The sequence below is a fragment of the Patagioenas fasciata genome, chromosome 1 (genome assembly GCF_037038585.1).
Source record: "Patagioenas fasciata isolate bPatFas1 chromosome 1, bPatFas1.hap1, whole genome shotgun sequence".
NCBI lineage: Eukaryota > Metazoa > Chordata > Aves > Columbiformes > Columbidae > Patagioenas > Patagioenas fasciata.
In genome coordinates this window covers 156,888,236-156,911,353 of record NC_092520.1, presented here as the reverse complement: position 1 = coordinate 156,911,353, position 23,118 = coordinate 156,888,236, and the positions used below count along the sequence as shown (strand labels likewise).

Below are 23,118 nucleotides of genomic sequence, written 5' to 3'. Positions count from 1 at the left end.
CTTCACAAGATAAAAAACACCCATTTATTTCACTGCCTTCCTCAAGAAAGAATCGGTTTTAGTTCACTGGTCAGACTAACACTCACTTTCTATACGTGAGGTTTAACATATATAAAAACAAATTCAATCTTTAAGGCCAAAAAGCATGTCATACAAATTAGACTTGAAGGTAACACACATTAGGGCATTGTTTCCAATGTGGCATTTGCTTTCAGAAATACTTCTGGGATCTTGGCAACCCCATAAGAGCTTAAAAAGAAATTTTTGTCCTCACGCCATGATACTGTAACAAGTTCAAGCATAGTAGAGCTTAAGAACCACTGTGTCATGAAAATCTATTCCTCCCTTTCCTCTCATCCTGTGTTTTTGTTTCCTGTCTAATAGTTATTAAGAACAGAGTGGACTATTCCACTTTGACCCCTTCTGTTACAGTTAGCGGTAATACTGTTGTTCAAGTGAAGTAGATTGTTGAGTTATACACCATATAAAAGCTGAGAAAAGAAACCAACCAAGAACAACACCAAAAAAACCCCAACAAACAAACAAAAAAACCAACCAAACAAAAAAACTCCACCACAACAAACAGGGTTTTAAAGGGCCACTATAAATTGACAAGCAATGAAAGGAGAAAAATCAGGACTTGCTGAACTCTACAATCAATCACATTCGGTCTTCGAGCAAAAGAAAAGAGAACACAGACAACCTGTGTGCCAAGAATGGGTTCTGATCTAGTCTGCTTCCTGCCATATCGCACAAACAGGACTCTTCGCCGTCCTGCCGTGCCACAGCCCCGAAGGGAACTCTGCTCATTTGCAACTGCTTTTCCTCTGCAGGTCTAATAACCAAACCAAAATACCACTTCATTAATGAAATCAAGTGTTCGTTTTTAGGAAACCATGAGATTAAGTCAACAGTTAGAACCATAGCAAGTTGTATGATGGAAAAGGGTCTCCAAAAGTTCCATATATTTTTAAACATATCTTGTTTAAAAGTCACAAGCACTATGAACTCAGCAAGGTGTCCAAAAGTGAAGCCAGACTCTTCCATCTCACATATCGAACAAAATAAATACCTACTGGACCAATTCACATCTCTGGAAACTAACCTGCAAATTATGTCCTTTGGTATCTGCCCATCTTCTCTATAATTCATCAGTACAGTTGGTTACTGAATTATATTGGGTGGCCTTATTGTTATCAAGATAATGCAGAAGTGAACAATAACCCAGGCCCATCACATCCCAGGGCTGCCTTACTTACTGTCACTTAAAGTTAAGCTGTTCAGCTTGCAGATCCTTTTTTCTTAAAAAAGGATAACTGAACTTCTGATAGATTTCTGTGAATTGACATCATATTATAAAAACTAATACATACCTTCTGGTGGTTCATCATGAAGGTATGATGGGACTTCCTGTTGGTTTTTGTCTGTTTGATTCATTATTGCCTAAAAAAGAAATTCACATATGCTATACATATTTCCTGGCAAAGCATAAATGCAATCCATGAATCCAAAATTAATGTAGTTTAAGTTCCACAGAAAATAAACTTCTTTTTCATTACTAGATAAGCTAGCAGCTCCTGAAAAACTGCTGCTCCGTTTATTATTGGACTGTGCTTTTGCATTCTTCAAGCAGACTCAGTACTTGAAAAAAGGAGCCCTCTACCAGGTCAGCAGGCTTGGTGAGAACTGCCACCCTATACCAAGTGGATCTTAAATCTTAAAAGCAATCAGGAAGAAAACCAGTATAAAAATAAAACGGTCACTGTCATACAGCAACTTACGTTTGTGTACCAAAATATAAAAGCCTATTGAGCACAGAGGTAGTGGGTGCTGGAAAAACAACAGCGGCATGCCTGTAAGCTCTGTCAGTACCTGAAAAGCAGATGTTTAAAGAAACAAGTCCTTGCAGCAGAATTTGAATAAATGCCAGAAAAACAAGATGGAAGAATTGTAATGAACACACTGTCTTCTAGCAGTACTGCTTACACAGTGTGATGATAGCAGCAGAACTAAACTGTTTTAACTTTACACAAACCTTCCAATGAAAACATTTCAGAAAGATTTCTTTACACCCAAAGCTGTTTCCTAGAGCAGTTCTAGAGCAGCAGTCCCTGACAGCGAGGGGAAGCACAGGAAAAAGCTCAGATCAGCAGCTCTGCTTGCTACATTTTCCCTTCAGAGAGGAAGAAAGCAATATCTAGTTCAGGCTTCTCTCCTGTTTTCCTCCCCCACCAGTCCTGCCTCCTCCCCTGAGCCCTCTTGCTAATCCTGCTTTCCCACCTCAGCAAACACTGAGGTGAAGAAAAAGAGAAAGAAAAACAAGTTGCATTATACCACCCAGTATCCTTCTATCTTCCTGCCAGCGACCTCTTAGTTCCCATCTCCCTGCAAACCTTCAAATAATTTAATTTCTTCAATGGGTGACTGACCACTACAAAAATAATTCCAGCCTATCTCACCAGGCCCAGATCTCTGTGTACCTCCTCTGGGTCAGAAAGCAGTGGCTGGGATCTGAAGAAGAGGTGAGGAGGCAGAAGCAGAACTCGAGGATGTGAAGACTCACCTGGAAAGCAACAGCTAAAACCTTCACAGTATAATTATGAAGTAAAATCCATCACAGTAAAAAACAGCACCCACATGCTAAGTGATAGATCTTCAGATGCGAAACAAGCCTAAACTGAATATTAAGAAGTTCTCAGAATCAGCATTCCAGGTATCAGTTCATGACTCAGAAAACATAGCTACCTTTGTACAAAGCTGAACAAAAAAAAAAAAAAGCAAGCAAAAAACCCTACTACCAGGGTGGCTGATTTGATGGCAATGCTGAGCAAGTACCTCTCAAAAGCCAGAAATGCAAATGTGGAAGCTAAGAAATAGGAAAGTGAGTAGCAACGCATCAAGATGGACAAATAAATACAAGAGGGCTAAGAGGCAATTTGAAAAAGGATCAATTATAGAACTCCTTGTTATTTTATTTAATCACAGGTCAGTGAGTCAAGAAAGGAAAAAAAAAGTTCAACTGATCACGGAGCAACCAGATTCCGAGAAGGGACTGGATTCAGGTACTACACAATTTCTTTGCATTCATCTAATGCAAGCTGGAAGAAATACAGGGATTTCATCCTCACTATGTGAAATTAATAGGTTGTTGCTTTTTTTCCAACAAAAATATCAAGCACTATAAGAAAAAGAAGGGAGATGCTGTAAAAAACTAACTGGTCTGACACTGTTTGATCAAAATATCTGTAAAAAGATGAAGCAACTATGTTTCTACTTAACAGTGGCTATTTTGTTCATTAAAATGATTACTCCACCAGGAATTTGAAAGTTTATTCACTACATTAGGGACGGCCCCAAAAAAAGTAAAATAAAAGTCACAACCTAGCAAGTCTTACTTCCAGCAGAGGAATAAAAAGGTGACCAAAACAGTTTTAAAGAAGTTTCAAGGGAGACACAAATGAGTTAAGCCAGAGATTAGGTTTTCTCAAGAACTACCTCTGCTAATGTATTTGTATCTAGCCAGCATGTAACTCCCAAATGAAACTCAGATACAATTGCTTGTCTGAGCTTCCACAAAGTTTCTGTCAACAATTCCTCATAAGAGGCTCAGAAAAGTTATTTAATATTAAGAAGAAAGACAAAATACTGTCAAGCATTATCAACAAGTTTAGAGGGGAGCTGGACTAAGTTACCAGTTTTGAACGTGGCAGAAAGCTAGAAAGTGTCACAAAGGCCCCACAAAATTTTACTATTTTCTGCTGTTAAGAAGGTATTGGGGACAGCAGCAGTGACAGCAGATACAGCCCCGACAATGTAACAAGGATCTGTTGTGCTCAACATCAGACAAGTAGTTAATTAAAGACGAAACCTGTCTAATGGAAAAAATCAGAGTAAGACCAGCAAACAGTGAAGGTAAAAGATGCTTTCGTAACCCTCCATAATCTAGTTTAGGTCACTGTCAGATTTGCTTGCAGTTCCTGCAGAGCTAAAGAAGCAAACCAGTGTACTGGCAGGGGCGTTTAATAGGGGACTTTCTAGTTTAGTGATCACAGAATGTTAGGGATTGGAAGGAACCTTGAAAGATCATCCAGTCCAATCCCCCCACAGGAGCAGGAACACCTAGATGAGGTTACACAGGAAGGTGTCCAGGTGGGTTTTGAATGTCTCCAGAGTAGGAGACTCCACAACCTCCCCGGGCAGCCTGTTCCAGTGCTCTGTCACCCTCACTGAGAAGAAGTTTCTTCTCATATTTAAGTGGAACCTCCTGTGTTTCAGTTTATACCCATCAGCCCTTGTCCTACCACTGGTTGTCACCGAGAAGAGCCTGGCTCCATCCTCATGACACTCACTCTTTACATATTTGTAAACATTAATAAGGTCACCCCTCAGTCTCCTCCAAGCTAAAGAGACCCAGCTCCTCAGCCTTTCCTCATAAGGGAGATGCTCCACTCCCTTAATCATCTTTGTGGCTCTGCACTGGACTCTCTCCAGCAGTTCCCTGTCCTTCTTGATCTGAGGGGCTCAGAACTGGACACAATATTCCAGATGTGGTCTCACCAGGGCAGAAGAGAGGGGAAGGAGAAAAAAGCAGCACCTAAAGTCACAGCATTACATAAAAAAGTGATAAGATTAAGCATTCCCTCCCCTGCTACCTTCCCTAAAACCTCAGGGTCACTTAACTCCTGACCACAAGCTACTTTTTAAAAGGTAGACAGGAACATTACACAATATTTCACTCACATGCAATGATTTAACACAATTGCAACGCCTAAACCAGTGAAAAACTTCACTGTCTTACAACTAAATGGACCACAGCAGTCTACCTTCTGCAGCTCACACACCAGTAACCTGCTGCTATCAGACCCCGAAAGTCAATGGAGCAGTATGTGGGCCTGAGGAGTCAAGGGAAATAAGTCACTCTTGGTAGGCCTGAACTTGTTCTACATGGAAGGGAGCCTTCGGGGGTCTGCAGATCAGAAAGCTGAGAACTACTGTGTGATGTGCGGTTCCACAGGTGCCTGGAAGCACTGTAGGGATGCTGCAGGAGATATGTCTCAGCAGCTTGTGCTACATCTTACTCACTGTTTTCCTACTACATCCATGCAAACAAAAGCAGAATCACGTCACTGTCAGAAATGGCTTATAGCTTGACTTGAAACAGAACTCGGCAAACAAGAGCTCACAAAGCACAACTCAGGTCCTTTTGTTTTTCTATAGAAGCTCTCCAGTCAATCACAGAATCAAGACCAAGATCCAACAAAGGACTTAAGCAGAAAATTTTAGATATATAGGTTGCAGCCTGCATCCTTGCATCCAATTTAACACATCAGGAGACTTAAGAGCCTCTGAAAAGTGATCCAAAATCCTGTGTGCTAAACAGGGTGTAGCATATCTGGTGATCAAGAAATACTACACGCAGAGGCATGTCTTAAACCTGGCTTCCCTCCAGAGATTTAAGGTGAACACTTCTATTGACTGGAGGTCAAAGGCCTGGAATAACCGCGTGGTGGCAGATGACTTCATCCAGTCTTAGAAGAGGGAAAGAATACAATTTCTTTCTTCAAAAAATTGAGTTAGAAAAACAGAAACCACTCACTATCTTTTATGTAATACCATCAAGGTGAAAGCACTCACAGTTCAATGCCTCCTTCGTCTAAAAGGATCCAAGCTCGTATGTCCCCCGTTGCAGGAGTCCCCAGGTCACCAGACTGTAGTGTATCCTAAGGAAGGTTCCTCTTCACCCTCCCTGTTGAACGTGTGTCCCCACAAAAGAAGAAGAAAGCAAAATTCTTCAGACCAAATAGGGATTACAACTCAGTTAACATCCAAGGCATCGATCTAGAGGTGCAGGGATAAGACTTTTATGCAGAGAATTAGGTCATTCAGAAACAGTTTTGATTAAGCAACTTAGGAAACTGAAGTTGGAGGCTGCAGATTCAAAGTGCCCTATGCAATGAATCATTAGTCACAATTATTACCAGTACTGCAAGCACATGCAACAAGGCAAAGATTTATCAGAAGCCTGAACTTTGGAACTTTTCTGGTACGTTTTCCAGAATTTTCTTCAAAGTATGCTAAAACTGGCCAAAAAAAAAAAAAAGGAAAAAGAAAGCAAGCAAACTGATCTTTCTTTGGCACTTTCATCCTGCCATGCCAAATTCACTGTGTCATGTGTCACAGGGGAAAAGCCTCCAACGTCATTTAACACCTGCATTAAATGATCACATAGAATGTGGTGGGATCTCTCCAAGTCCTGGCAGAATTCACATGGACATTCATATCAGTGGCACCCCACAGCCTCCATCTGTGCAAAGGAGTATGTAAGTTTTGCGTTTTCTTATGTTAAGAAGCAAAAGCAAATCCCAGATCTTAAAAAGATATTTCAAACAGGGGCACATGTAAACTACTCCCCCTCCGCCCCTGAGTGCTTACGAAGGTGCTACTCATTCAAGAGATAACTTCTCATATTTTTCAACCCATTAAAATATGTATCAACTTTCAAACTAAAATTAAAAAGCTAAAAAATAAAAATGGAAGTCACTCTTTCTATTGGTTTTAAAGAAGAAAACACTTTCATATTGTCAGAATATGAAATATATAGGAACCTCTGAAGTTTTACACAGTTGTAAAGAAAGAAGTGGTTAGAAGAGGGTTTTTTGATTCAAGCTATTTATAACATTAACACTGTTATAGGACTCGGACTGGAAGTGCTATGAAGCTCTGGAGGTAACAGTACAGCCACACGCACATTCATATCGAAGTTGATTAAAATAAAACTTTCTCACCAAATATACTCCTTCGTGAAGATGTCTAGTTAGTTGTTTCCACAAAAGTATTCTGCACACACCTATGAGAAAAGTAGACAGTTAATGACATCTTAAGGAACAGCGCTACTGTTACATCCCTGCCATGGATGTATGGTGGGAACAATACATACAAAGCCCCATGGCAGAGGAAAAGCACACTAGGCATGGCCTTAGAACGCCAAAATTTTATGAGACTCATCTCACCAAAACACTGATTCCTTCTGTGTTCCTGGGCAACAGAGATAGTTTTACTGGCTCCATATGCTGTCAGGAGGATTACTACGAAGTGTGGTAATGAACGTTAAGACACAACCTCTCCTTAATGAGCCTGCAGTTCTTCGTGATTTGTGTAAAATTTTAGCCTTTCACTGAGAAGTGGGCTCTAACCGTTACAGACATGTGTGCAACTTCCCGAGCTTCAGATGATGCTTTTGATGTCTTTCTGACTTCACTGACAAAAAGCCCTACTGTTTCAACACAGCAAACCTGTCCCAAGCAGCAGCCAGCAAAAACTGGCTTGTTTCTATGCCACTACTCAGATATTTGCGGGCAGCAACGCAACTGCCCAAAGATGGGGCCAATTTCAGCTGGCAGCACAACGCTGCTCCCGACGGCTGCAGCAGCAGACAGCGCTGGAACTATTCACCTGACAGAACTGCAAACAAACCCATTGCCTCGTCTGAGTCCTCCATGGAAAAATTATCCTTCTTCTGCTCAGCAGTGATACAGTTTGAAAGCCGGGCTACAGAGGTGACAGAAAACAAAACAGCCCTTGCCACATGCATGGCTTCCCTTCCCCTCTTTCAGTGTTACCCTTTCATTTTGGAAAGAGTAACAGCGCTCTACACTCCAAGTTAAACAAGGAAATCAGTCACAAAGCCAAAAAGGTAATCTCACTCAAGGCTGCTCTTCAGGGTATTCCTGAAAGCTGCGCAAGCAACCCCTATCAGCTTCTTTGCTTTACACCTTGGATTAGGGCTTGCAACATGTTAGGAGTAAGAGTGGCCAGAGCTGTTAGTCCTCTCAGACAGAACCTTCAGAGCACAGCTGATATGGAAACGTGGTTTTAAGTTAGTTAATACAAGGGAGACAGTTGCCTGAAGTTCTGCAAGAAGAAAGAGTCAACACTAACAGCACTGAAGTAAAAACAAATCCAGGCACGTAGAAAACATGTAGCTAAAAAACCAAGAGCATAGCTAACATTTCAACAAGCCTTCTATTTAAGAGCCAAGTTCAAAAATTCAGATTTATATACAAAGCAGGACCGGCTTGGAAGCAAGCATGCCCATTTCAGAGGAAGAAAACACACAGTTTTCAGGGAAAGACTAGAGCAAGTTGATCAGAAGTTTCCAGATGTGAACCACAGCTTACTGTTAAACCTGTAGCAGGATGGGTTACAGCCCCTTCCCCTAAAAATGATACCAAGACTGCCATAAGAAAGAGAAACAACAGGCTGACAGCATGCAGGTTTCAGCACACAGCTAGGAAGGTAGTGCAGCATATCTGTATAAAAAATATTTTGTATAAAAAACAAACACACATCACAACTGAAGGCAAAAAAGGAGGCATATAGATCTTCTGAAAAAAAAAAAAAAAAATCCCCAGCCCTTAACTCTGCCAAGGACATTACAGCATTGTGTCTGCCTATAACAGAACCCAGCATTGCTCTGTCACCCCCAGCTGAAGAGTCCAAAAGAGGTTCTAGGGAGCACCTGAAGTTGGCAATCAGGTTTTCTCCAAAGCAAGGATTCACAAGACACCAGACCAAAGGCAGCAAGAACCCAAATTCCCCCGTTCTAGCCCTCCAAAACTGGTTTCTAGAAATTAAATGGTAAATTCCAGTAAGGCACAGCTTCAAAAAGGCCATGGAAGCTCCATTTTACCAGTCCTGTCAGCCTCCACCTCCTGCTAACTCTTAGGGAGACACTTCCCCATTTCTTCCAATGCTTTCCCAGTGCCTGAGCTCCACACCCACCCCAGGTATTCTTTTCCAGGAGACCTATGAAAGCAAAATCCTGACACTGCTTAGTAGTCAGGGTGATAAAGCAGCTGCTGAACTTCCTTGCCACCCCTGCTAATGAAATAATGAACTTTCTCCCCAGCGTCCACCACCTGTTTGTTGACTCCTGCCAGACATTTAGACCCGTTCGCTTGCCAGATGAGAACCAATTTTCAGTTCACACTTTTGCAACATGGTCCATTTTTATACTGAGGAGGCAATACCAACTCTACTGTTTAACCACAGCTTAAGAAAAAGCTTTAAATTTAAAAAAAAAGCCTAGATAGTATTTACTGATCAGTCTTAAAATTGATGTGCATGCAAACCAGTATTTGTGCACTAAATTCCGCTATCTTGTATGTACCCTTCCAATTACTTGCAGACATGCTGCCCAAAGCAACACTGGACACACTGAAGCAGGGTATGTGCACTTGATATTAATCTTCCTTACAGAGTGACATCCTGATTCAGAGTTCCCATTTTCAGCCCTGTTAAACGAGCAGACGGAAGCATTTAATCGCATCCGCAGTGGCTGTCTATGAGCTTCGCACAATGACCAGAACCAGCTGCACGGCTAAAATAACTTGCATTTATTTTCAGGCCACACCACATAAACGCCCAGGGTAGGTGAATGCAGAAAGCTAAGCTGCTCCCAAACAGTTCACAAAAAAAACCCTCTTCCAGATTCTGCTCCATCAAGCTGGACTCGAAAGAAATGGATGAAATAAAGAGCAGGTTACTACAGGAAACATCCGAGTACAGCGAAGTTTAAAAGAAGAAAACCCGAATTAAAGCTTCTGCTGGCACTGAGGAGTTAACGGGGGAGCACAACACCGGCCAGGAGCAAGGCCAAGGCGAGTAGGGCTCCCCCGGCCGCCCGCCCGGGCCGGCGGCAGACGCTCCGCCACAGCCGGTCCGCCACAGCCGCGGGCAGCGCGGCGCCAGGCCCGGGGAGAGAGGGCGGCAGCGGCAGGACGGGGCAGCCGCCCCCGAGCCCGGTCCCGCACTCGAGGAAGAGCCGACTCCGGCCCGTCGAGGCCCCACACGCCCCTCATAGGGTGGCCCGAGCCCCCGCATCCCCCGCCACGTCCTCCCCTCGCAGCTACTTGCCCCTCCGGCGGAGCCCGTGAGGCGGCCCGGCAGCGACCCCCGCCCGCCTTCCCCGCCGGACCGGCCGCGGGCACCGCCGGGCACCTCGGCGCAGGGCGGCGGCACTGACGTGGCAAGCCAAGGCCGCGGTGGAGCCGCTACGGCCGGCCCGGCCCCCTCCCTCACGGCCCCGGGTGCCGCGGCAGGAAGCACAAAGGCGGGCCGCCGGCACGGCGAGAGGCGCCGGGGGCAGGTGGCGGCAGCAGTCCCGCTTCCCCAGGCCCGCCTCTCCGCCGGCGGCTCCGCCGGGGCGCGCCGGCTCCCCTCCTGCCTCCTCCCCCATAACTTTCTCTTCCTTCGCGGGCAGGAAAAGAGAGGAGGCAGGAAGGCGCTCAGGCGGCTGCCTGCCCTCTGGGCTCCCCGGCTAACGGCGGAGCAGGACACCGCGGGGCCGGGCGGCAACGGTGGCTCAGCGCTCACTCACCGCACAGCAGACACGATTCAGCTGCGCTCCGCCGCAGACTTTACTCCGGCGCCTTTCCCCGCTGCCGACGTGGCGCCCGCCCCGTCGGCACCCGCAGACCCCGCCCCAGCGCCCGGCGTGGCGCGGCCCCCTTGGCGGCTGGGGGGCGCGCAGGCGCCGCCGCTCCCCCCTTCTCCCAGCCCCGGGGGGCACCCGCGGTGTCATCCCAGCCTTGGCCCCCTCCTCCGGTCGCCTTCGGAGGTGCCGTGGTGTTCCCGAGAGAGTACGCAGACCCCGGGCCGACCCTCATGGCTTCCACAGGCCCGCGGGCACCTTCCTCCCCCGGGGAACGGGGCAAGCACAGACACAAGGCGCCCGGCCCCCCGAAGGGCCCGGGTGGGTCCTGCACCAAGCAGAGACCTCTCTGTGGCCATGGGGCCGGGGCACTGGTGTGAACGAAGATGCCAGACAGTGGTAAGGCAGAGGAGGTAAGGGAGGACAGCATTGCTATCACTGACCGAGGTGGTGTGGGGTGCAGGAGTTTGACTTGTGGCACCCGGTTGTGCTGGGGAGCACATCAGTGGAGAGGTCTGGGTGAGTTGATGCACCCTTTGGGCACCCCGGCTGTGCTGTCGGCAGAAAGGGGAGGCTGCAGGACCTTCCTGCAGCAAGGAACAGCACAGTGCCAGCAGCATGGTGTGAAGCCACTACGCTAATCTGAAGGATCTGGGTTTACATTGAGCAGCATTCACATTGCACGCTTTATCCCAGCTATTATCTGAGTGGAGCTACCTGCATGCAACCTGTAGGGAATAAAGTTATGCTGGTTTGAGGGCATGGCTTTCTAGGTAACTATACCAACACAGATAGTTGGGGAAAGACAGGTTTTCTGGTACTCGCACCCTTCTTTGGTATCTCTCCTTGTGCATCCCTAAGAATCTTTGGAGATGAGCAGTGACTTTCAGGTTTGTTAGTCACTGGGTGGCCAATGGAGAGAGGGAAGTCCTAGGTACCTTGAGTGTGAGTTTAGAAACAGAACTCCTCTCAGCATCACAGGAAAACCAAATAGCCATGAAATGCTTCACAAGATTAAAAAAAACCTTGCACAGGCAAAATACCACCCCTACTTCCTCCATCCAGCTTTGTGCTTGACTGCCACCTTTCTGCTCAACCCTCCTCTCTAAGAAGAGGTGTGTATGGAGAATCATCTTTCCTGGACTCCTCTAAAATCATTAGTTCCTGTCTGAAGTGTGAACTTGGCTCCTACATGGAAAACATAATACAAAGGAGCAGCCTGTTTCCTCAGAGATCTATCTAAGGAGGCCTTTTCCAGGATCTTTTGTCAGTCCCTGCTGCAGCAGCTTATCTTGGGATTACCAAAGAGGGACAGAACACAGGTGTGAGATGAGGGTGAAAGAGATCTGTCCTCCTTGGGGAGTGCAGATCCAGTCAGACATCACTGGACAGTTGCAGAAAAATCAACGTGACCCATCAGAGCAACGCTACACAAACCTTGGAGAGGTTTGCTGATACAAGAACTCAACATTTCTGTCTCACTGAATGAATACGCACCATGTTCTTTAGTTTGGCACTGCACGGGCGAAAGTATGAATGCAGGAGAATCCAAGTGGAAAACCAAGGGTGGCGTCTGGTTGGGTGCACATTGGAACGTGGGAGACACACAGGGAGCATGAGTTAGTCGGATTCCTTGGATGTACTACACAGGCACACAGAGGTCCTGGTCTGGGGTCGTGAGTTCCACCTGGGAAGATGGGTCCGTGAACTTCTGAACCGTGTTTACCTCCCTGATACTAACAGACAGCGCCTGCCACTGTTATCTTCTTTTTGGTCTTCAAGATAAGGGGATTTTTGTATAGCTGTGGCTCACCCCTTGCCCCAGGGCCCAGGCGTATGCAGGGGGGGTGCTCTGCTTCAAATGGAAGGCCTGTAGCTTCATGTTTCTAGTGGCAGCAGAAAGAGTTGCTGCTTGAATATTTTCCCTGTAAGAATCATTCACCTATAAACTTGAAAGCATGAGGCATGGAAGAATGTTTTGCTTCCCAGTAAATGAAAATTAAAAGCACTGCAGAGATTAAAATATCTTCGTCTTCAAACTCTGAAAGGACGACACAGGAGGAGTTGGGTTGGTGAAGTGTTTTGCTGAGCAAACAGAAGAGCCAACTTCCTCGTAATACCACAGCCATTGGCGGTAGAGTGTCACTTGGCAGGTGTAATAACCGAAATAACTTCAGGCTGACATCTCTGCAAACAACAGAAAACAAATGAGCGGTGTCCCTGGTACTTTGCTAAACCAACGCTGAAGGTGAGGAAAAGGTTTTGCGTTTTTCACGCATTGAACGTTTCCTTCATAAATGGTCTCAAAGATGGTCCACTGTTGGTTTGCTCAGTAAAGATTTCTTTAGTAGTTAGTCTTTATGAGAAATTAATAAGCTTCTTTCACTGAAAATAGAATATAAACATCTTGTTGACAATTTTAAAATGGAAAAAATACAACATACAGTCTTTCCTTGTGAAGGAGTGGTTCCTTCATTTAGATTATAGGTTTTTAGGTTTTGTCTGTGAATCCACTATGATTACAGATGCAGAAAATAATTGAAGTGCGGTCAAAATATGTACATTTTGTATTCCATTATGATGATTGTGGTTACTTCTGCTGCTGCAGTAGCAGTGGGGAACTGCAGCCAGGGTGGAGTTTCACTGTATTGGATTCAGTGTAGATTTGGGACACAGCCCTGGAAGGAGTCCTTCTCTTTCAGTGCAGAACTTAATTTAAAATGCAATGTGCGTCTCCTGAACTCTTAGGCCTCAGAGTTTCATTTTTCCTGTTGTAGGTAGCTGTTGTGAGAAGTCGAAGCTGTGGGGAGAGCATTGGGCTCTTAAGTCTGGTGAAGTCTTTAGGTATGAGCAGACAGCAAATTCCAGCTGGACTGTTTGCTCAATGGGAGACCTGCATGAGGAGCACAACAAGAACGTGCGTGAGGTTCTGCGCGTGCTGTTGTATTTGATTCATTTCTAGAGATAATAAAGTGTAGCAGCTGAGGGTGAAGACCAGAGCTGGATCTTATGGGGTCTATCTCCTAACTTGTTTGCCATACATCCCCATCACAGACGTGCCTGTGATGTAACAGTGGAGAAAGATTAGACAAGAACTGTGCTTTTGCAAATTAGAAGTCTAACTCTACTTTAGGGCTTAAAAATATGTTCCCTGAGTAGATAACCTAGGTTAATAGTGTGTTGGAAGGAAGGAGGAGAGAGAGATTAATATCCAACATTTTTTGGTAGTGAAGCCCCCTGCTGACGTTGTCTTACTAACAAAACCAGGTTGGAATGAAAGAGCAGTGTGCTCCACTTGAACATATATAGTGTCTTCTTTGCCTGTGAAGAGACATGCTTAATTGTGATGCCTTACCTGCAGATGCATCCCATTGAAAATGAAGCTGTCCACCTGCTAGGAGTACTAGGTGGCTGTAGCATGCAAGGAAAGAAAGTCAGAGACATGGATTGGTTGTACGATGGTTTTGGTTGATGGTCCCAAAAGCAACACATCAAACATACAACTGAGGTGCCACTACAGCGCTGGGTACCAACAGAAATGTCAAAGTATCCTCGTTTCTTTTCATAACACAGCTGACTGCAGCGTTATACCAATACAAATTAAAATAAGCAAGAACAGATTTCAGGTCTTAGGCTATTAACTGTTTGGAGGTATCTCTTTTGTTACATGTGCACATACAAGTTCAAGCCATTATCGCAATATAATTATATACTTAAAAAAAATATTAAGAACTGTGGTTTTCCAGATAGTACTGTCAGCTCATTACTGAGCCATTAAAAAACTGGTTCCAGCACCAAAGGTATTAATGAGCTTGTTTCAAGTACTGTATGCTTTGTGATTACTTGGCATTCTGCCTCAGTTTAATTAAGATTTTAAATTTGCATACTGCTGTTCAACCATATGTTGCACCAGTGTTTACAAAGGTGAATAGACTTTATTGTCCTCATTTTATAGGTCAGGCCATGGTGTCATTTTGGGGTCAAGTGACAAGATGGAAGCCACCCAACCCCTGAAGCAGTCTGGATCTGTTACTCAACCTACAGGGTTTGCATTTCCTCCGAGAATTATTAGGTGGACTTTGACAAACCTGGAACAAAATAATTACAATAATATTTTTTGATAGAACTATAGTACCTGGTTTAATACATTCATTAAGATTTGTCACAAAGATCACAGAAAAGTGTCATATCTGTGGAAGTACAGTGGCCAATTAAAAAACATACCTTTGACAGGAAAATGATCAAAATAATTGATTTCTCAGAGTCTTAAAGAAAAAAATATAGTCACATAATACGAAACAGTATTATTCCTCCTATCACATTTTCTTTATATTATCAACAATTATTTGATGTTCCAAACTTGTGAGTCTTATAAATATGAGCAATCATGAGTAGCATGAGCCAAGTTTGCTGAAACAAGTGAGCCTGGAAAGGTCAGGTCCCTGCCTTGAATAAATAGGTGTAGATGAGAACATTATTGTTTAGTCTTCTAGGTGTGGCATGCTGCACAGAAGTGCAGCAACTCTTTTGTGACAGTTTGTTTTTTTATCTGGTTTTAAATAAAATGTCCTTCTTGCCATTTCTCAGCTGTGTGCTCTGCTTGTTAGGGCATTTTCGTAAGCTTTTTGCTCTGTTTTATGGAGGTGGAAGGTTGACCGAGTAACAAGTGGGTGTGTGTTCACCCACTTTCATAGTGTCTAAACTTTGAAGAAAATTGTTGGCAGAGGAACCTCCTCCAAGAGACCGACATTTAAATAACAAGCTTTGCTAAGCGTGAAGTTACTCCTCAAGTCTATCTCTACCATGCTTCCATTTTCGTTATGAAATAAAACATTAACATTATCAGATTTACAAATCTACACAGCAAGTAGTCCTCCCATGTTTCTGAGGTTACAAACAAAGCAAAGATAAAACCCAGGTCTCTAATGGCACTGAGCACTTCCTTCCTTGGTTTTGTCTCCCAAACGATCTCTGCAGAGCTGAGTACATACTTTCCATCAGTTTAATTAGACATTAAACTCCTTGCTCTGCTTCCTTATTCTTCCCAGTGGACTGATGAGACATTTGGAAAATCAGGCAGGTATCTCCATACTTTGTTACAGCTATTTAATTACAGGGTTATAGATAAACAAGTGCTTTCATCTACCCTTGGTACCTTCCAGGGGTGGCAGCATAATGATAAAACATCCCACAATCTGTCTTTAGGTCTAGTAAATGATCTGATCATTGCCAGCTGTTAATCAGGAGAGACAACAGATTGCCACTAGTCCTCAAGGTGTGCAAATTGCAGTAGTGAGGTGCCAGAGACTCTTCTTGCTGTTGCTGCGTTTATTCCTACAAACAGAAAGACAAACATGAGACAAGGAGTTGTAACATAGGTGTGAGAATACTCAGAAAAAGTACCTCCATTTCAGTTCTGAACTAGAAATCACCTACTTCAAATAAGAAGTAAGGTAATATCAACACTGCTAAGAAATGAGTGCTTGATGAGCGTATGGCTTTCTAACACTGTGCCTGATCTCTGCCTGATCGCTCTGTACCTATAGTTGGCATATGGAGGGGATAAAAGGAACATTCCAAAGCCACACAGTTTCACAAACCCTGGACCTCACCTTCTGAACGCTGCCAAATACAATCCCATGCACAACTAGATCTGAATTCTTCACAATGGTTTTGTATCTTTCTTCTCTATGTGGAGTATAGTTTCCTTCCTTCTCCCCATTTTTCTAATCAAACCCTATGCTTCCTTTATTTCATTCTCAAGAAGAGAATAAAAACAGTAACAGTGATGGTGAGGATGATGAGGATAAAATTCATTACTTGCATTTTACCAGACTGACTCAGTCCTGTAATGCAGTTAATAGCCTGTAGAAGAGACAGAACTCCATTTTTTGGAAAGAAGTGATGGGATTGCTGTCCTTGCTTAGGGGACATCCCAGTACAACTCCTTGACATCCTGTGGAGCGGACAGAGGCTGGGTGTCACAGGTGGTGTCAGGCTGAACTCTCATGGTGGGAGCTGTGGCTCTGCAAGGTCCTGCCACAGGTGATTTGGAAATTCTTGCTGGGCTACCAGGAAGGGGAGCGGGAGCACAAAAAGGTTGTTGTAGGTTTGGGGTTACAAGGACTTACAGAGTTTGTATCTGCCGTGTAGTGCACTCAGTGACTTTGCAGTTTTGCAATCCTTTTCCCTTCATTAGTCAGATCCCATCATTGACCCATCATTAACCACCTCCCATCGCTGGCTACACTGTCAGCTCTGACCCCGTTTTAGAGTTCAGGCACTACATAATGACAGCTTTCTTAGCTTGCTTGGCTATGGGTCATTTCCGAACAATATGAAGTAACCAGAATATATATTTTTTTTTTAAAAAAGACATTTTTTTCTGAGTAGAACCATGAAAAAGGTAAAGCCTCACCAGAATGTGTCATCCTTGGAAAAATATAGTGCTTCATATTCACTGTACACTATGGGGAGTGTGAAGGAGATGGTGCCATTTGTTAATATGTAGACCCAAGAGAATTAATCAAACACACAGAAAGGGAATGTTCTGACTACTCATTGATTATAAAATGACAATATGATAATTTTGGTCATAAACTGCAAACATACTCTCTAAAAACATCCTAGTATTCCTAAGTAAAACCTCCCAATTGAGTCTCATCTGTATACAGACAAAATCACACACCCTGGTTTAGTGCTGTTCCATCCGTGCTGACACCTTATGGTGTTTGGAGCAATGCTGTGGAGAGAGAATGAGTTGCATGTAAATCTTCACAGCTCAGAAGCCAGAAGGCAAGTAAAGGCCAGTTAAACCTATGTGACTTTCAGTATTTTTTAAATCCTGAGAATTTGGAGGTCTCTGTCAAATTTGGAAAGGTTGTGCCGCACACTGCTGCAATAAAGGGCAAAGGGCACTGTCTCCAACTGCGGTCTGGTGTTTCTTCAAAGAATTTGATGCGTGAGCTGTCAAGTCCCTAAGCAGCAGCTGCTTCTCTGGTTTAGTCTCACAAAAGAAGAAATGACAGGACAGGCTGGGTTTGTCTCTTGCCAACTTTTCTGCCAGATGTGAGAGGCTCAGGAAAAGCAGGACTCACACTGTGCCGAAACCTAGTGGTAAACCTAGCATGGAACCATCCTCCTCCCCACCTGGACTTTGAGTTGAGCCCAGGAGAGAAGGACAAGCCATGGTGAGGAGCCCTACCTAGTTTTTATTTCCTGATTCTTTGGCCTGTCACTATAAATGTAGATGGGTTATGGGTCTCTGCCAGCACTTACACAAAGCATGGGCTTGACTGTATTTGGGCAGAGATTGCCTTTTAGCATCATACTTCAGGCTGAATTACCAGTTTCTGCAGGAGTGTGCTGAGAAGATAGACCCTAAAGTACTCGTTAAATATTTCTAAAATTCATAATGGTTTAACCCCTGCAAATGTGATTGGACTCTTGTCTATGGTTTAATTTAAAAATATACTTTTTTTTTTTTTTCCTGTTGTTTTCACTTTGACCCTAAGGAGACGTTCACAGAAGCCACAAGCTCCTGTAGAGGTGTGTTCCACCCCCAGGCCCTCCTGGGCAGCTCAGACTGCCTTCTGGAGCACGCCAGATTGTTGCCCTGAAAAGGAAAGCTGGATACAAACCTAGAGATGAAATCACCCAGGCTAAAGCTGGCTTTGCTCTGCAGAACCCTTTCTGTGCAGCATTGCATGTAAACAATAAAAAGATAGTCTAATGACTATAAACTTACAGGAGGATTAGTACATCTAAACATGACATTCAGCAAAACTGCGAGCACAGGTGCCTATTCCTAATCTAAGCTCTGGTGACATAAAGCATTAAACAAACGTAATGCTCGAGCACAGACATACACATGAAGGCAGGTTTGTGTTATATAATCTCAGCTTGATTCTTCTTCTGTTGACATGACTTCAGATATGGAACAATGTGTCTTGGCTCATGGCAACACGTGAAATGAAATCTACCCCTCCACATCCACCTTCAGAGAAAGCAGCAGCGGTTGCTAGAGGGTCCTATTTTTTAATCAAACCAGCAGATGGCATTCGTACACTTCGTGCTTTCCTGCTCCACACCTTCTGCAGCAACACAATGTGTTTTCCCTTTACTAGGAGAGACCAAGACCCTCACGTATTTCCCAAATCTGTAAAGAACTTTGTTTTTATAAGGCTAGGAGCATTTCCTGTGCATTGTCCAACCCGATAAATTACTGGACTGTGAGGATTAGATATATTATCCTAGGGATTAAAATTTAAAGTAGATCTCACAGAAATAGACTACTACATACAATCTGTCATTTCCAAAGCGCTTTGCTGAAAGTTGGGAGGTTTCCAAGCAGCTGCTGTCTCTTACTCTTTCATATTACCTTTTCAAAGCTACTTCATTATTCTGAGTTCTTTGGACTGGGCAAAGCATACACATTATCTAGAAACCTAAAGATTTTACAAACTGAATAATTGTTTCATTTATCAAGTATTACCATAGCCAGTTTGCTCAGAGGGAAACAGCACAAAACTGCACTAGAAGCAGTTTATCGGGAGTGAATGTGAGATGGAAAAAGGCACTACTATGTTCCCAGTTTTTCAAGGTTCACAGAAAACAGTAGGAAAGAGCTGAGGTTTGACTGTCCAGCAAATTTCAGCTTGCATAGCAGTGAACCTCAACAGGAGGAGTTAAGTATTAAAACAATTCTGACATGACAAGGAATGCTGGTACATACTAGAAAGCAAAACTATTTACAAGCCTCATGGAAACCAACCAAGTCAAAAGGGAGAATTTGAAATACTCCTAAATAAAGTAAGAGCATACATGTATTTCTGCCTTCTGTGAATCTTCTGAAGGACACAGTAACGGGGGATACCTAAGTTTTACAGCAATATTGGACCAAAATAATTCCTAGGTAGTAAAGACTTTATTAACTCAAATGAGGTTGAGATTAGACTTCACGTGAGCTCAGCTCCGAGAGTCAAATGCCAAACTGGAAGAAAAGCTCCCTCAAACTTCCATAAGAGATGTATTGGTAAACCCAGTATTATTGTAAAAGTTTTAAGTGGGAAACCTGTGACAGAAATGAAACTGAATACTGTAATACTTGTGTATATAGCTAGATGGCTGCAATGACACACTAAGAATGCCTAGATTTGCTAATTCATTGCAGATTCTACTTTTGTTTTATATTTTGCTCCATAATAAATGCTCTTTTCTGTCTTCATTTTCTTGACATTTTTATTATGTACAAAGTCCGTCTACTTTTGTCATCTGATTCTTCTAAATAAAGTTAATAAGCTTTAAGATTTGCATCAAATTATTTTGGGCAATGATAATTTTAAGCTGAGACTGTATTTCATTTTTAAGTAAAATGTTCAGTGTTTATTCGCTCTATGTAGCTGCTTCTTTAACTACAGAAATACAGACAGACATTAAAAAAATTAAGGGAACGACACATATTTAGAAAAAATACCTTTTTTAAAAGAGGTTTTCTGGCAGGCAACCTGTATTTACCATTATTTTGTAACTTTACAGAATATTATCTCTTAGGAACTCTCACCTTACCTTTAGGCAGTAAATTGGTATGAAAGAAAACTTAACAAAAAGATGAGAGAAGTGTGGGCAAGCGTGGGAGGGTGAACACAACTTAGTAGCTTACCCAAGCATTTCAGAACCTTTTTGGGGGGGTTCTGCGGGTGTGTTAGTTTAAAAGATTAAAGTTTGCAGTCTGCACTGAGGAGAGTTTTTGCTAAAGTCTGTATACCAAAGCTGGCTGTGAATTGAAGAACTGTTGTAATTAGATTACTGTAAATACAATAAGAATCTCACTCCTGGTGGTCTGGGGAGGGGTGTCATAGGCCACTGGAGAATTGTGTTGGCAGGATTTGGGACAGTTTGACTGAAAGCAGAGAGCACAATCTCAAAATCCTTTTAATCTTCCACCCCCCCCCCCAAGTTCTTTGGGGATTTGTGTGTCATTAAGCAACAGTCAAAAGATTAAGGAAGTATAAAATTACATTAAAGCTCCCAAGTACTTCTATAAAATTATCAGTGCCAGTGTAGTCTTCAGCAGGGCTCGCTTCTGCCAGGACTTTCTAGAGCCGGGCAAAATTAAAAGAAAAGAAGCAAGCAGCCGCAAAAGCAAACCGCGCGACCATGGGCTGGAATACCGCTTTTCGGCTAGCGCTTCCAACGCACGGCCTTCTGAAGGACGGCGGCGGCTGTTGCTATGTGTCTGGGCTCAACAAGCTTAAACTTTGCATGGCCCATGCTAAACTAATTTGAGTCAATTTGTCTACATCATTTCAACAATCGTCCTGTGCATTTTGAATCGTACATACAACACTGCATGATAAAGGCCCACCGAGCAGATGCCGACTGCTCATTCTGCCGTGGTCTGGCTGTTGCTAGTTCTTCACCATGGTTTCTCCATATCCTAGTGACAATGTTAGTTTTTTGATGGTGAGGTTAAGTCTGTGCCTGGTTAGTTAAGACTTTTCTTTACAGAGGACAGCTCCTATAACAACTGCCAGCTCTAAGCATGACCTTTAAAAATGAAATGAGGGAGTGTTAACTGGAGTATTTTTTTTTTAATCTCACAAGGGAGTTCAAAGGAATACAAGGAGATTTTGCAAGTAAAGTTTTAAGCCTGCTCAAGAAAGAGACACCAATATCAGAAGCTGTTATCACAACAAAGCTGATCTAACCTGCTTACAGTTACATAGTTTCAGTGTAATGGATTTCGACTCATTTGTAAACATGCACTTTGTAAGACAGTTTTATATGTGAAACTGAAATCAAACAAGAATGAAGAATTAAAGCAGCTCCACTCTGCGCCTAGGTAATGTAATGGGGCTGATCTGCAGCTGGTGCAAATCAGGATAGCTGCAGAGGGAATTAGCTGCGTTATCCCATTTTCTACCAGCTAAGGATTTAGTCTTGGAGAGTGGAGCTTCATGTTTGGAAGACTCCAGTATTTTATGAGTAAAAGACCAGGAAGGAGCAACAAAAAACATACCACATTCTCATGTATGATAAATCCCTGCAAGAGGCATTAAAATCCATTTGTTCCATAGGGACTGAAAGCCTATAATTAACACTTTTATTACTCTTGGATTGGCTTGATAGTTTCTCTGCAAGCCTCTGCTGAAGAAGGATTACCTGGTGAGCCTTGCCAATTTGGAGTCCTGTGTAACTCCAGGGACAGGCGGGCTGGTTTTCTCTCTCTCTAACTGGTAAGGATTTTTTTGCTAGACCCACTAAATGTGATAGCCATTTTCCTCTAGCAAACTCTGAGATAACTTTCAGTTTTGACCATGTTTTCAAAACACCATACCTAAGACAGTTAGGGTAACCCCTATGTGTTAACCAAGATTTTATTCTGATGAAAAAGAAACAAGGATATATGGCATAAGGAGTCACTTCTTCCCCTCTCACAGAAAAATGCCAGTGAAAATCTTTCCGTGAGGTCCATGTTTCGGGAGATGTTTAAATGCAGAGGCTTTTTTCTTTCAGTGTTTGCTCCCCAGATGATAAAACCAGACAGCCTGGAAACATGGGCAACTCTAAAAAAGAGCTCAGTGGCTCTTTTTTAAAATCCACATCCTCCGGGTGTGTGTTCCTAGCACTCTGATTTGAATTTCAGGGCTCAAAATAAAGTTCAGTACTTTATTCAAATTCTAATGAACTGTGCTATACTCTGGCAGCCTCTAAGGATGTGGCAGGCCTGCAACCTCTCTGAAAGTAGAGTGAGGCAGGAGCTTGCAGAGTAAATCCTGCCTGCCCCAGAGCAAAGATACTAAAAAATCTCTGTTTTCAGGCAAGTTGAGCAGAGCAAAGGTGTACCTGAAGACCTGAGATGATTGTTCCTGCAGTGCTACAGCTGATAAAGATGTGGCAGAGGGCTGCACTTCAGAAAGGCAGGTCTGAGTTTGGATTCCATGCTGGTGGTGGGGCTGTACAAGTTGCTACAGTGTTACGGTAGTTCCTGAATTTTGCGGTAGGGATGGACACACTGGATGTAGATGCTGGGCCAGAGAGCTGAGCTCCTCTACCAGGTCCAAGGGAAGAAATTTTCTGCCACTCACAACAGAGTCAGGCACTCAAATAAAAGCAAGCTGATTGCAGAAAGATTTATCAAGAGGCTTTAAAAAGCAGTATCAGGAAAAAATCTGAATCTGAACAACACAGGTTTATAAGATAAGTGTGGGAGATGGTGAGTACCCAAAGCTAGAAAAGGAGCTGGATACGCAATAACTCTTGGACATCTCAACCCAAAGTGCCACCTGCAGCCCTGGCCTGAGCTGACTCCCTTTGTAAAGCCTCTGGGAGTCACCAAAAATGGGGATCTGCCTACATTTTTCAGTGAGATAACTGAAGTAAGAAAGCTGTGTTAAATCCCACCCTTTCCTGGGCATAGGTGCCATCACAAGTACAACTGATCTTATCGTAGAGCATTACCCACCCTCCTGAGGCCACTTTTGTCCCCATGTGTACAATGCAGTTCAGCACTGCCAGAACAAATCTCCATCCAGCCAGGCATTCTCCTAAAACAGATGCTTTTCTTTCAAAATTTTAGTTAAACAAAACGCTTCTCAGTAAGTATTCTCTTTCACAGAATCACAGAACGTTAGGGATTGGAAGGGACCTCAAACCATCATCTAGTCCAATCCCCCTGCCAGAGC

The 23,118-nt window shown here is 43.5% G+C and overlaps 1 protein-coding gene across 4 annotated transcripts in view; it reads right to left on the bottom strand.

Annotated features, from left to right (window-relative positions):
- TMEM263 (transmembrane protein 263) overlaps window positions 1–23,118 on the bottom strand; it is a 132,271-nt gene that overhangs the window by 6,749 nt on the left and 102,404 nt on the right. Inside the window, exons 1-4 of one of the 4 annotated variants that reach the window (XM_065838970.2) lie at window positions 10,379–10,514; window positions 6,786–6,847; window positions 5,635–5,746; window positions 1,374–1,443 (exon numbers count right to left, since the gene is read on the bottom strand). In XM_065838970.2, coding sequence (XP_065695042.1) covers window positions 1,374–1,437 — 64 coding nt within the window. In that variant the 5' untranslated portion in view covers window positions 1,438–1,443; window positions 5,635–5,746; window positions 6,786–6,847; window positions 10,379–10,514. Of the gene's footprint in view, window positions 1–1,373; window positions 1,444–5,634; window positions 5,747–6,785; window positions 6,848–9,915; window positions 10,063–10,378; window positions 10,515–23,118 lie in introns of those variants that run through there. The other 3 variants (XR_011735687.1, XR_011735690.1, XM_071798844.1) reach the window with 3 other exon arrangements.